Source organism: Xenopus laevis, chromosome 6L (assembly GCF_017654675.1).
Source record: "Xenopus laevis strain J_2021 chromosome 6L, Xenopus_laevis_v10.1, whole genome shotgun sequence".
In the NCBI taxonomy this organism is placed as follows: Eukaryota; Metazoa; Chordata; class Amphibia; order Anura; family Pipidae; genus Xenopus; species Xenopus laevis.
Genome location: NC_054381.1, coordinates 90126926 through 90141310, shown reverse-complemented (window position 1 = coordinate 90141310; position 14385 = coordinate 90126926). Strand labels below are relative to the sequence as shown.

The 14385-nt window shown below is 42.8% G+C and overlaps 1 protein-coding gene across 2 annotated transcripts in view; it reads left to right on the top strand.

Moving 5' to 3' along the window:
* Positions 1 to 1121: 1121 nt before the first annotated feature.
* Positions 1122 to 14385, top strand: part of phlpp1.L (PH domain and leucine rich repeat protein phosphatase 1 L homeolog) — a 79494-nt gene continuing 66230 nt past the window's right edge. For both annotated transcript variants that reach the window (XM_018267730.2, XM_018267729.2), the window contains exon 1: positions 1122 to 3116. In XM_018267730.2, the coding sequence (XP_018123219.1) occupies positions 2132 to 3116 (985 nt within the window). In that variant the 5' untranslated portion in view covers positions 1122 to 2131. The remainder of the gene's footprint in view (positions 3117 to 14385) is intronic.

Genomic DNA, 14385 nt, shown 5'->3' with positions numbered 1-14385 from the left:
TCACATTTTGAGATTGCCCCTAAGAGTCCTATTATCAAAGATCAGATTTTACTGGTTTAAGAGGTCTTTGAAACCACGACTAAACCCACTTTCTCTAAGACCACGAATGCATTACATTTATTAAAAAAAACAAATAAATATGAACGGGAAAAGTTGCAGAGAAGTTGCGAAAACTGCAACTTTTTTTAAATTGTCAGACAACTATGACTTTTTTGTATTGTTGCACAAAAGTCAGCGTCAAAAACATCCCAAAACCTCTAAAACCACAAATTAAAGAAAGATCTTCCAGTTGTAAAAGGGACATCTGCCATTGACTTCTACGTGTTTTCAACAGGTTTTAGCTTAAGTATTTTAGTATTTGAATTGTCGCAGTTTTGTCACAAAATAAATCTTAAAAAAGTGACACTTTCTTCCTGCGACTTTTTTGTTTTTTTGGTGTCAAAAAGCTGATCTAAAGAATTTGTGGCTTAATAAATTGGCTCCTAAGTAGCTTTTGAGAAATGCTCCTTAACAGACACAGTTTTCATTTAAGGGATACTGTCATGGGAAAACATGGGAAAATAGTGCTGCTTCAGCAGACTTCATAGTCATGTTTAATGAAATTCATTTAATATTTAATCAATTTTTTAATATTACATTTTAAAATCTGAGATATTTTCAGTTTCCCAGTTGCCCCCAGGCATGTGACTTGTGCTCTGATAAACTTCAGTCACTCTTTACTGCTGCACTGCAAGTTGGAGTGATATAACCCCTTCCCCCAGCAGCCCATCAGCAGAACAATGGGAAGGTAACCAGATAAAAGATACCTGGTAGATATAAGAACAGCACTGAATTATAAAACTCCAGGTCCCACTGTGGCTCCTTCAGAAGAAAAATAGCCTGTCAGAAAGCAGTTCCATAGTGCAGCACTAGCTCTTTCTGAAAGCACATGAGCAGGCAAAATAACCTAAGATGGCTGCCTACACAACAATATTACAAGTAAACTTGTTGGGTTAGGAATTAAATTTTATAAGGCAGAGTGAAATATATGCAGTGTTAACAGTGTAATTTAGAAATAAAAAACACCATAAAAATCATGACAGAATCTCTTTAATGTTATGAAACAATTGATAAAAAGGTTGTTAAAAAGATAAAGACCTTTGCATTACATTATTACCTTCATATTACAATGACTTGGAACGTGTTTCTTGCAGATGGCAGAGAAATACCTGACAGGGACAGCTCTTACTCGATCTGGGAGAATAAGATCCATTGCAATTTTGCAAAATATTAACTTTCCAGGTTTTCTAGGCCCCTAGTTCTCCAGTCAGTCTAAGCTGACATTCAGTGTAGCACCCGGTTTAGCAGAAACTTTGTATTTTTAAGTGTTGCCACCTTTTCTTTTAAAAAACACCGGCCTTCCTATATATTTATCTTTTTTCCATATTATTAACATTGGGATCAACCATCATTTTTACCAATCAGGCCAGTAAAATATCGACCAGGTAGAAACCCAACTTATTAAGCATAAGACGTGTTCTAGAACTGTCACTCTCACAAACATTTATCTTTGGGCTACACAGCTCCCTGTAATCCCCATTATAACCACTTGAGCGTCAGAGGCTAAAATGACTTAAAATGTAAAACGCCCCACCCTGGCATTCCAATGCTCCAGAAGGAGAAACAAACTACATTTCCCGTGATGCGCTAGTACAGGGCACCGCCCTCTCCTCTAACTTGACCGCGTTGTGTACCAGGTTAACATTTATAAGTTCAGCGAGTAGTGACGGATGCTCCGCCTACTTCCTATAATGAAGTAATAAAACGCCCAGTAATGGCCAAACGCTGCTCCGTCCATATCGCGTGTTGCTTATCAATAGCCACTGGCTCTGTAGTGTCCTGTGACTGACGAGCCCGCCCCTCCCATCTGTAGAGCGTCTAGTTAATATTCATACAAAAGATGGCGCGCCCCATGACTGTACTGAAGCCATTCCTCCTACTTCATTAATATTGAGCAGCGCGGGCGGCGGCACGGCCCACTCAAGTGTGTGTGGAGCAGGGGGGGCTGTATGTATGAAGTACGCCGTCCTCATCCTCCCTTCCATGATGGCGCAGGGCAGAGTCCCAGTTCCTTAGGAGCGGTGCAATTGCGATGCTTGCGCTTTCCCCGGTGAGGGCCGCAAAGGTTCGCGTTGTTGAAACTGGGACACCGCTATCCATGGAACAGGGAGCGGCCGAGGAACCTGCGGCGGGGCCGGGGGAGGAGGGGAAGAAGCGATCGCCGGTCAGTGCGGGGAACTCAAGCACGGGCACTTTCCTGCTTCCCCCGGCGACTAATGGCAGTACGAGCGCCAACTCCGTGCTCCTTCTGCGGAGGAGAAGGCGGAGGCTAAAGAGGAACGTGTCGGCCATCCATTCCCCATCTCCCCTCTCCTCCTGTCCGCCGGGGCCCGGCTCCCGTAGCCTAGAACGGAGGGCACCCATGGCATCACGGAGCAGACAGTGGGTACCTCTGCAGCAGCAGGACAGGCAGTGTGTTCGCTCCGAGCTGCGGAGAGGCTGCATCCATGTGTACGAGCGGCACGCCTCCCCCTGCCTGCGGCCGCTTATCTGCACTTTGGACACCCAGTCTAGTCAAGTGGCGGCCCGCCTGCTTCGGACGGGAGGGACTTCGGGGGTGCTGAGGATCCTGGGCCCGGAGACAAGCGAGCAGGGCTCGGACTTTGTGGCGGGAGTTAAGGGCCTGGGACATGATTGGGAGCCTGGGGATGAAGGGCCGCCCCAGCCGGCTTCGGACTCCGACAGTCTAAGCCCTACAGTGTGCCAGGGACTGGAGCTGTTCCACTGCGGGGCAGCCTCGTCTCCATCATCATCCTCCTCTTCAGTGGAAGAATTGGGGTTACCCACAACTCCCCCAGCAGTGACGGTGCCTGCTCGTCCCAGCCGGGAGGCAGCCCAATGCCCTGGATCCCTGTATGTGCAGCTACACGGGGAGAGTTGTCGCAGGCTGGAACCACACGAGAAGCCGCTGCAAATCCAGAACGACTACCTCTTTCAGCTGGGCTTTAGGGATCTGTGCAGGGTGCAAGAGGAGGGCATGGAGCCAGAGATCGGCTGCCTCATACGCTTCTATGCAGGTGAGAGGGAATTAGGCAGCCTTCCAGTCAGGAATGTCCCACCTGCCGCTCTCCTGCTATGCAGCTCACTGCACCGGCTGTTGGGGAATGCTGGGAGTTGTAGTAAAGTTGGCATTCTTGTATCTGCATGTGTCATGCATTTCAACAGTTGCCTGCCACATACATGGTAGAAAAAAATACATGGTATTCTAATACATACATATATAGTGAAGTGGTGTATTGATATGTTTTCATTTCTAGGTATTGAAGTTAAAACCACGATGTGGGTGATTTCAGAACAATATGATTTGTAGAAAAGGTCTCAAACAGTTGCAGTGTTGCCTGCAAGTGGAATGAGTAGGTAGATCTTTTACAGCGGGCGTGCATGATGTGGCCAATAAGGAGCAATAGAGCAATCGCTTATAGATTAACTGTCAGCTCTGCATCTATAAGTGCAGTCTGCTGCTAAAGTACAGTGCTTGAATTGTGTGCCACCCTGGAGAACACTGTAGCATTTGAATCTAACCAGGCATGCTGGACTACTGCTAATGCTCTGAATTCATATTGTACTAGTAAACCGTTGGTTTTCAAGTGGAAGTGGATGTAAAGTTTTGTAAATTTGTTTGGATGAACAGTTTTTATGTGAACAGCATAAGTCATTGGTGGATGAATGTTTGGGCTTGAGATTTTAGCAATCTTTCAGTTAATCATACCAGTTAAATCACAAAGTCATAACTTGATTCTTAAGGTGGCCATACACGGGCCAATAAAAGCTGCCGACAGACCGTGTCGGCAGCTTATTGGCCCGTGTATGGGGGCCCCCGACGGGCTTCCCCGATCGAGATCTGGCCGAAAGTCGGCCAGATCTCGATCGGATGGGATTAAAAATCCCGTCGGATCGCGGCTGCATCTGTTAGTTGATGCGGTCCCGCGATCCGACCGCCCGTTTGGCGAACGCTAGGATCCGATCGTTGGGCCCTAGGGCCCACGATCGGATCAGCCCGATATTGCCCACCTCAAGGTGGGCATATCGGAGGGAGATCCGCTCGTTTGGCGACATCGCCAAACGAGCGGATCTATCCGTGTATGGCCACCTTTAGGCTATGGACACACAGGCTGTTGTCAGTGGCTGTTTTCAGCCTGCTTAATTGGGCTGATCTCTGCCTGTGTGTAACTGCACATATACTTATCAGATTCAAAAAAATGGAGCAGGAGCACTGAGCAGATCTGCTTCTCTCAGCCTGCAAAATTAAGGCTAGCAGCAACAATCTCCCATTCAGAGCGCAGACCAATTCACACTGAAGTCGCTTTAAATAATATCAGTCCGGCTTTATTTTAGCATAATCCTATGCGTTTCTTGCATCTATGCCAGGCACTTCCTCAGGGTATAATGTGTGTCCACATTGTACCCTGAGGAAGTGCCTGTTAAAGAGGCACGAAACGCGTAGTAGTATTTTATTTCCACACCCACTGTTAGGATCATGTATGCTAAAATAAAGCCGGATTGATATTATTTAAAGCGACTTCAGTGTGAATTGGTCTGCGCACTGAATGGGACATTGTTGCTGCTAGTATTGGAATCTTTGGGGGAATTACCGAAGTCTTGTGAGAGCCACGACCAAGATGCAGAGTCCTGGTGTGCTCCGCCATAAACGCTTCTTATTATGAGAAGCTGCAAAATTAAGACCCCCATACACGGGCCGATAGAAGCTGCTGGCAGACCGACTGGCTTCCTCGATGGATATCTGGCTGAAAGTCGTTCAGAACTCGATCGGCAGGTTAAAGAATCCCGTCGGAATGCGGCCGCATCTGTGCATTTATGCGGTCCCGTGATCAGACCACCTGTATTGGACGCCAAACGAGCAGATCTGTGTCTATGGCCACCTTTACTCAGGCTTACAACAGCCGCTGATCTGCCGCTGACAACAGCCTGTGTGTCCATAGCCTTAGCGCTTAACCGCTGCATTTTCTAAATCTATGGCACTTCTGCTAGCGTATTTGCACACCAGTCGGCTTTTTTAAAAACCACGGTGCAAAACTGCCGCAGTTAAACACGTGTGTCCATAGCCAGAGTTAGCAAAAACATGCCAGAGATTGCTAAACCTAATTTTTGTTACCAAAAACTTGAATTGTGCTGTAACTGCTGCCACAGAAACTGACCAGCAACCACAGTAGAAGAGAGCTAATATATGTGGAAAAGTCAAACACCAAACATAAAGATGTCAGTACATGGGATGATTCTTCTGCTATCCAACAGGTGAGCCAAATGACTGGAGCAGGAGGAGATAAAGAGGAGCATCAGCTTTTCTTCATTTCCTAATCTGCCAGTACATCATATACTGGCCAATATGGTGTCTGGGCAGATGCTCAATGTTTGATCCACAGACTGACCAAGAACAGGAGTCATTGGCCCATCATAATCATCCCAAACAATTGTGCAAAAAGATCAGTACAGGTATATTTATCTTTAAACGTTGCATGATATGACAGTGTTTTAATGACAATGAATCTAGCGAATCAGATTTTGCTGTCCCTTGGCATGCCCAAGATCTCTGTCGACCTCTCTGTACAACACTGCTCTAGAATAATCCATATTCAGAATTCAAAACTTGGTGGTTAATGGCCCATGATGTGAGAATTTTTGTACGCTGCTGCTTGAAGATAGGTCTCATTGGCCTGTCTGATAATTCTGTATGATTGGCACAACTGTTCACAGAACTGGCCATTGCTCTCTTGATTCAGGCCGATGACTTAAGGGTAAGGGCACACCTGGAGATTTGGGGAGATTTAGCCACCCAGCGACTAATCGGCTCTTCTTTGGGGCGACTAATCTTCCCGAAATGCGCCAATGCACTAGCGACGCTTCAATTTCCGAAGTCGTCTGAAATTTCCTCACGAGTAAACTTCGAACGACTTCGGAAATCGAAGCACTGCGAGTGCATTGGTGCAGGCGTTTTTTCATTGAAGCAGACGGAGGACACGGGGAAGCAGTTCGGGGAGATTAGTTGCCCCAAAGAAGAGTCTATTAGTCGCCGGGCGACTCTCCATGAATCTCCAGGTGTGCCCTTGCCCTAAGGGATTGGATTTGTGGAAATCGAAGACAAATCTGCACATGCACTATGAATTTTCCAACAAGGTGCATTGGCAGATTTTCTTGTTACGGGATAGGCAGTCAAACTGACCCACAATCTATTGGCCCAGATGGCATAGCAATTTGGATAGATTTTGACTGTACTGGACATGTATGACCAGCTTATGTCCAATAAGATGCATTTGATTTTAGGACCACATTAAAGATTTAAGAATATCCATGTGCCAGAGTAGATGATTATTGATTGAGCCACTTCAGATGATAAAAGTGAAGGAAAGGAAAAATGCGTTATTTATTAAATGGCCAATTACACCCAAAAATTGGTGTTTTTTTATGCATCAAATGAATATTTGATTCTGAAAATTTAAAATAGTTTAAAAATTAATGTACAGCTGGCCAGATATTCAAGATACAGTCATGGGTGCAAAGTGAAGTGATTTGATGGATTATACTGTGTTCCTACAAGGACCTGTCAGGAGAAAATAGCACTTCTAAACTGATGGTCTCAACTGATAGACATCTAGAAGAATTTAAACTAAAGGTGGCCATACACGGGCCGATAAAAGCTGCCGACAGACCGAGTCGGCAGCTTATTGGCCCGTGTATGGGGGCCCCCGACAGGCTTCCCCGATCGAGATCTGGCCGAAAGTCCGCCAGATCTCGATCGGATGGGACTAAAAATCCCGTCGGATCGCGGCCGCATCTGTTCATTGATGCGGTCCCGCGATCCGACCGCCCATTCGCGTTCGATTGGATCCGATTGCTGGGCCCTAGGGCCCACGATCGGATCAGCCCGATATTGCCCACCTCAAGGCGGGCATATCTCCATGTATGGCCACCTTAAGATATGTGTAGGGAAGTCTGTCCCGAGGGCCTTGTATAAGGCCAATAAGGCGCTGCTCATGTTTGCATTGCAGACAATAAGCTGTTTTCATACAAGAGTTTTAGCACATAAGTGAAGATAAAGGTAAAAGTCATTCTTGGTTTTCTAATCTCTACACATTCTATAGAATGAAATACTTTCACCTATAAAATAGTTTTGCTGCCAAGAAATACTTTATTCCTGGTGCTTGACAAACCTAACCTTTATTGCTGTGTAAAGTATTTTCACTTTATGGTGTTATTGGCCCTTTGACAGACATTCTATTTTTTCTTTAACTCAGCAGATATTAAAAACGTACTCGTTGGTTAATTTTCACCAGAACAGCACAATCTGTATAGCCACTAGTAAGAACATTTACACCTTACTTACATTGTTTGGCATTGAATTATATCATTACCCCCGAGGAAACAACCTCTGTCCTTTCCCTATCACATTTACACAACAACCATTAAATTCAGTTTCATACTCATGTTGTCCTATTCATATGTAGAAAAGTACATATAAATAAAATGATCTTTGCACAAAATAAGTTTCACCTTTATATTTTTCTATTTTGAAGAGAGGGCAACTGAAAGATGAGAGCAATCTGTGTTGTATTATTTTGAAGTGAGGGTAACTGATCGATAATAATCAGTGTTGTGTTATTTTCCTTTTAGAGCAATTCTTAATCTTTCAGCCAGTGGTGTAAACATTTTGCCAGTTTCTTCCATGGGTTTTTTGTACTTTTAACCCCCTAATGTACATCTGTGTAACCACGGGAAAACATGTTCTGTTTCTCAATTGCTCTTTAAAAGGGTGTTGTATTTTATTTTATAGTTTTTCAGTAGCGCCAAAAAAAATTTAAACTGGTTTACTGGGGTTGTCCACCTTTCAATGAACTTTTACTATGATGTAGAGCAGTGATCCCCAAACAGTAGCTTGTGAGCAACATGTTGCTCTCCAATCCCTTGGATTTTGCTCCCAGCGAACTCAAAGTAGGTGCTTATTTTTGAATTCCAGGCTTGGAGGCAAGTTTTGGTTGTATAAAAACCAGGTATACTGCCAAACGGTGCCTCAATGTGGGTTGACAAGCCACATAGGGGCTACCAAATGGCCAATCACAACACTTGTATGGCAGCCCAAGAATATTTTTCATGCATGTGTTGCTCCCCATCTCATTTTGCTTCTGAATGTTGCTCACATGTTGAAAAGGTTGGGGATCCCTGATGTAGAGAGTAATATTCTGAGACAATTTGATTTTTATTCTTTGTGGTTTTTGTTATTTAGCTTTTTATTCAGCAATTCTCTAGTTTGCAGTTTCAGCAATCTGGTTGCTAGGGTCCAAATTACCATAGCAACCATGCATTTATTTGAATAAGAGGCTGGAATATGAATAGGAGAGGGCATGAATAGAAAAATGAGTGATAAAAAGTAGTAATAACAAATGTTTAGCCTTACAGAGTATTTGCTTTTTTAGATGGGGTCACTGATCCCCATTTGAAAGCTTATAAACAGTCTGAAGATTGCTAATAATTAACTATAAAAATAAATGATGAAGACCAATTGAAAAGTTGTTTAGAATTGGCCATTCTATATATAACATACTAACAGTTAACTTAAAGATGAACACTCCTTTAAAAGAATGACAATATAATGTACAGTTGCTCTGCACTCTTAAGGTGGCCATAGACTTAGAGATGCCGCCAAACGAGCAGATCTCTCCCGATATTCCCACATTGAAGTGGGCGATATCGGCTGATCCAATCGTGGGCCCTAGGGCCCAATGATCAGATCAGAACGGAGGCCAAAGGGACGGTCGGATCGCGGGACCACAGCAACAAAGTGATGCGATCCGACAGGATTTTCTAACCTGCCAGAGGACTGTGAAAGTTTATGTAGTTTATATAAACTAAAGCCTGCTATAGTTTATATAAACAAGTTATTGTGTAGCCATGGGGGCAGCCATTCAAGCTGGAAAAGAAAATAGGCACAGGTTAAGCTCCCCATAGATGCAACGATTCTTCTTGCCGAACGACCGATTTTAGGGAAGCCCGACCAAGCCTTCGAAATTATCGTGCGGTTAGTGGTATTCGAACGATCGCACATCTTACGATTTTTCGTCCGACATCTGTCAGGAAATTGATCGGCCAGGTCAAAAAATCTTTGTCGGTCCCAGTGCAATCTATCTATGTTTGCAGGGCCAAGCAGGCAGCTCCACTTTGTTTACCTGGTAAATTGGTCTTTTTAGTTGATGGTACGATTGTTCTGAGAAGATCGTGGTCTCACGATCAGGATCTGATCTTTTAAAAATCTCAACATCTATGGCCAGCTTTACACAGCAGATAATAGATAAGATCTGTAGCATACAACAGGATTGTTCAGAGCTTCTCTGTTATCTACTGTGTACCTGTGCTTGAATTGCTGCCCCCATGGCTACACAGCAGCTTGTTTATATAAGCTATAGTAGTGTTTCTGAAGCAAAGACACAAGTTTTACCAGTTTCTAATTTCTAATTACTGTGTTTTGACACAAAATTCGTAAAATATGTATTTTTTTTTAAATGATAAGAATAGGCAGAATGTTTTTTTTTTAACACAAGTTCTTTTTATTGTACTTTATTGGCAAATGCGTATACTACTCCTTTAAGTAGCACAAAAATGCAGAGCTTGTGCCAGGCGCCTGTCAAACAACAGTTGCCTGACAAAGTTTCCAAATGATTTTTCAGGCTATTTTTGCCCGAATAGTGCTAGCACGAGTGCTTGTCAGGAAATGTCAGTGTTGGTCTTAACTTTAGCACTGCGTTTTTGTTCTACTTTAAAGCACAAAGATTCAAATACCCAAGACGACCAAGTTTGATATTGCCCTACGGGCGCTGTATAACTTTCACATGTGTGTTTAATTGGTTCCAGGTCTTCGCTGAACTTAAGATAAAATCTTCTCCCTGCCTTGTATTACTACAGCAATTTGGTAACACAAACCTTTCCTGAATTTAATTGGCTGTATGTAGTTGATTACCCAGCTCTCCTCAAACATAATTTTTCAGTGTAACATCTTTAAACAATTAAATGTAATTACAGTACTGTGACCTGGTCACACATGAATTTGTGCAAACAATGGAAAAATATACTTCTGGCCAATTTTCCCTTTGGCCAGTTTGTTGGTTCACTGTAGATTAGATAATGTAGATCTATGCAGCTCAGTTGCAAAACTGACCAACTTGTGTATGGAGGTCAAGGATCGGTCCACAATTCTGCCTAACCAGTTAGTGCTGGTTCAACCATATCCGAGTTTGATTGGCCATTTCTTTTGCTAGGTGTTGGTTAGTACCAAAATATGTCACTTTCTAGGATAGAGCCATTACCAGAGAAATGCAGTTGGAATGTAAATGTAAATGCAGGAAATTGTTTTTAGATATGGCAACTCGGAGAGATCAGGTTATACAAATGTGTTGTGTTGAAAGCTTCAAGTTTACATAATGGGTCATTTTACAGTTTTGCTATCTCAGCAATTTAAAAGGAAAGGAACAGTAACATCAGAAAAGTGTTTTAACGTAATAAAAATATAATAATTTTGCCCTGCACTGGTAACTTCTGTGCTTGTTTCAGAAACACTGCTATTGTTTATGTAAATAAGCTGCTGTGTAGCAATGCAATGGGGGTAGCCATTCAAAGGAGAAATGGGCTCAGGTTACATAGATAACAGATAAGCTCTGTAGAACATAATGGTGTTATCTGTTATCAACCATTTAGGGTAAGGACACACTGGACGATTTGTCGCCAACTTTTAAAAAAGTAAATCTCGGCGACAAGACGATCGTCTTTTTTGAACAGACTATTGGCACAGAGCGATTTGTATCCCATTACTCTGTGCGGTACGTGCTCCACCCAAACCGGAAACGGTTTGTGCTTCCCGCTGTAACCTGGCGTCTTTACGTGCTTGCGTTCTTGCGTCATTGCGTTCGCATTGTAATTTGAATACAATTGCTGCTACTTATCTGTATGTGTGTGCGTGTCTAGGAGATTTCAGTGCTTTTCTAAGTACATGCTATTTCTGATAAATCGCTCGGAAAATGGTCTCAGTGCGTTTTGGAGGTACAGGCGATTCACAAACGCGCTGTGGGCACAGGAACTGGCGTCTTTCATTTGTTTTTGTTCAGAGACAAAACGAGCGATATGTCGCCGCGATTTGCTTTTTAAAAACGTTGGCGACAAATCGTCCAGTGTGTCCCTACCCTTAACCTGTGCCATATAGCCTTTTTTCAATTGCTGCCATTGCTACACAGCAGCGTGTTTATATAAACTGTAGTAGTGTTTCTGAAGCAAACACACCAGTTCTACCAGTGAAGGACAACCGTACATAATATGAAGAAATGAAGATAATCAATGGTTATAATAAAGAAACCAAAAGATACAGTTATATACATGACATGGGGCAGCTGGGAAATTGACAAAATGTCTAGCCCCATGTCAGATTTCAAAATTGAATGTAAAAAAATCTGTTTGCTCTTTTGAGAATTTCAGTGCAGAATTCTGCTGGAGTAGCACTATTAACTGATGCGTTTTGAAAAAAACATGTTTTCCGATGACAGGATCCCTTTAAGTTGAACACGTGTGTTTTCCCTTTAATTTTGTCTTCTAATGTCTTCTTTTGAGTGACCCACATGCCGTTTCATGGGAGCCACTGACAAGTATGTTGGCAGGATACCATGGCTGTGCAGTTGGTACGTAAATCCTTAGACTCTGACTCCTCTTTTTCTAGTACCTCTGAACCAGAAACCGAAAGTGCATCATACTAATTAAAATATAATGTACTGTTGGCTCTACACTGGTAAAACTGTGCGTTTGCTTCAGAATATTATTATAGTTTATATAAACTAGCTGCTGTGTAGCCATGGGGGCAGCCATTTAAGCTGCTGGGAAAAAAGGAGAAAATGCACAGGTTATATAGAAGATAACGGATAAAACACCATTGTATTGGACAGGGCTTATCTGTTATGAGCAATGTAGCCTGTACCTTTTTTCCAGCAGTTTCAATGGCTGCCCCTATGGCTACCTAGCATCTCATTTAAATAAACTATAGTAGTCCTCTAAAGCAAACACGCAGCTTTTACCAGTGCATAGTTACTAACAGTATATTGTATATTAGTTGCTTTAGAGCACTTACATTTTTTGGTGTTACTGTTCCTAATGTATTTTCCATGTTGATTGAAAGAAGTTAAGTACACACCATACAAGGTATTTAGCCACTGCCAAAGCTCAAAAATGTAAACCACATTATTTTCATTGCTTGCATTTAAAGGAGATGGAAAGTCATCTTGCATTTGGGGGGTGCCAAATGTTAGGTAGCCCCAAGTGATTGTATTTATTTACCTGAAACCCTGTGCCGGTGCTCCTATCAGCAGAAAACTGCACCGGCCCAGGGTTATTCAAGCACGCACCAAGGAGCGATCCTCTTCCAGCTTCTTTTATCTTCACATTTTCCTGGGCAGATGCATGCGCAGTTGAACAAAATAGCAGACTTTTTAGTTAAAGTTCGGCTTTTCTTTCTACTGCGCATGCAGTTGATCGCTCCGTGGTGCTCACTGGTATAACCCCGTGCCAGTGCAGTTTTCTGCTGATAGAAGCACCGACCTGGGGTTTCAAGTAAGTCAATACAATCATTTGGGGTGCCTAACATTTGCCACCCCAAGTGCACAAAGACTTTCCTTCCCCTTTAAAGTTATTAGCAGTCGGTACACTTTTCATTAATATAAATGCAACCTCCCAACTGTCCTGTTTTTCGCAGGACAGTCCAGATTTTGACAGCTCAATCCGCAGTCTTGGACTTTTACTGAAATGTCTCTTTGATCTCCTATTCTGAACAGCCAGAATAAGATACAATGTTTCTGACTTAATTGGCTCTCAGCTGCACTTAGATAATTTTGTAACAATTTAAGATAAGCGGGTCTCTTGGGGAAACTGACTTGAAGTTTAAAGGACAATTCACCTTCATTAGCAAAACTGTAACAACCAAGAATTGTGTTCAAACTTTCATAACCTGCCAAATTTTGTAAAATGAACATTAGGGTTCATTCATAAGGGTAATTAGGGAGTGTGGCCATAAAAATGGGCTTGGTCAAAAATGTCTCCGCGCAGCCTATGCAATTTAAAAAATGCAAGGGCCCGAGTGCAGGCTCTCAAATACCCAACATTACTCCTGACTCTGCAGAATACCTGCTTGTTTCCTGATGGCTCCCAGCATGACCATCAAATGTGCTGCTAGTATAAGGATCTGAACTTTTTGTTCTATGCTGGCAAAAATCAGCCCTTATCTTCAAAAAGTGCATTGCAAAAAGTATCCATCTTTGTTACAAAATGTATTGTTTTAGAAATGCACAACTACAGTGCTGTCAATGCACCATGTCCTTGCCAGTTTACCAGTTGTACCATTATTTGTATTAGGACTGCATAAAATGGTTTCCATGGGGAATGACATTTCCATATTTGGGATTAAAGATTAGATTTCCTAGTCATAGATCAATACCTTTTATATGAATTTTAATATAGTGAAAATGATGACTGCTACTGTTGTGTTTGACTAATGCCGGACATGTTTGTTTCTCTGCCTGTGTTTCTATTCTTAGCCATTAGTACCTGTATCTGCACAGATAGGCAATGCATTGACCTGTGTGCAAACACAGTGGTTTTTGGCACAAAAATATGCACTTTTGAGTTGAAATCGCTCTATATGTCTGCACTCGGGCCTATGTTGTGCCTGTCTGAACAGTTACTGGTATGAATGGATGAAAGCCAAGGTCCTAAATGCAGATGGAGAAGCAGCCACATCTGGCATTAGCTTAATGCTACACGGCTGAAAATTGGCCTGCTTAAATATACAGGTGTTAACCTCCTGTCCTGCCTGTACCCAAAACAGTGTTTGCTAGGGTGCAGGCAGGACAGGAGGCTTATGCCAGCATAGGGGCTGATTCTTGGCCTGCATATTTTACGGGGGGGGGGTAGAAAAAAGTAAAAAAAAAAAAATAATAAACCTGTAAAGGAGTAAAACTTGCTATATAGAAGACCCACCAACCAGATGCCCGTGTTGTTCAGCTCTATAACTGCTAGTCTGAGCAGTTACAGGCAAACTTTTTTATTGAGCATCTATCTAAGTTAATGCCACAGAGGGCTGAATCAGCAGATACATTGGCATCTTCTCTCTCCTTTGTTTGCATCATATATACTGCGTTGACTTGCAGACACACAAAGTGAATTTCGGCTCCAAAACACGTGAAAAATCTCCTCTGTGTGTGCACCAAGGCCGATGCAGTGCTCCGGGAAAGTGCAGATGTAGACAAAGTG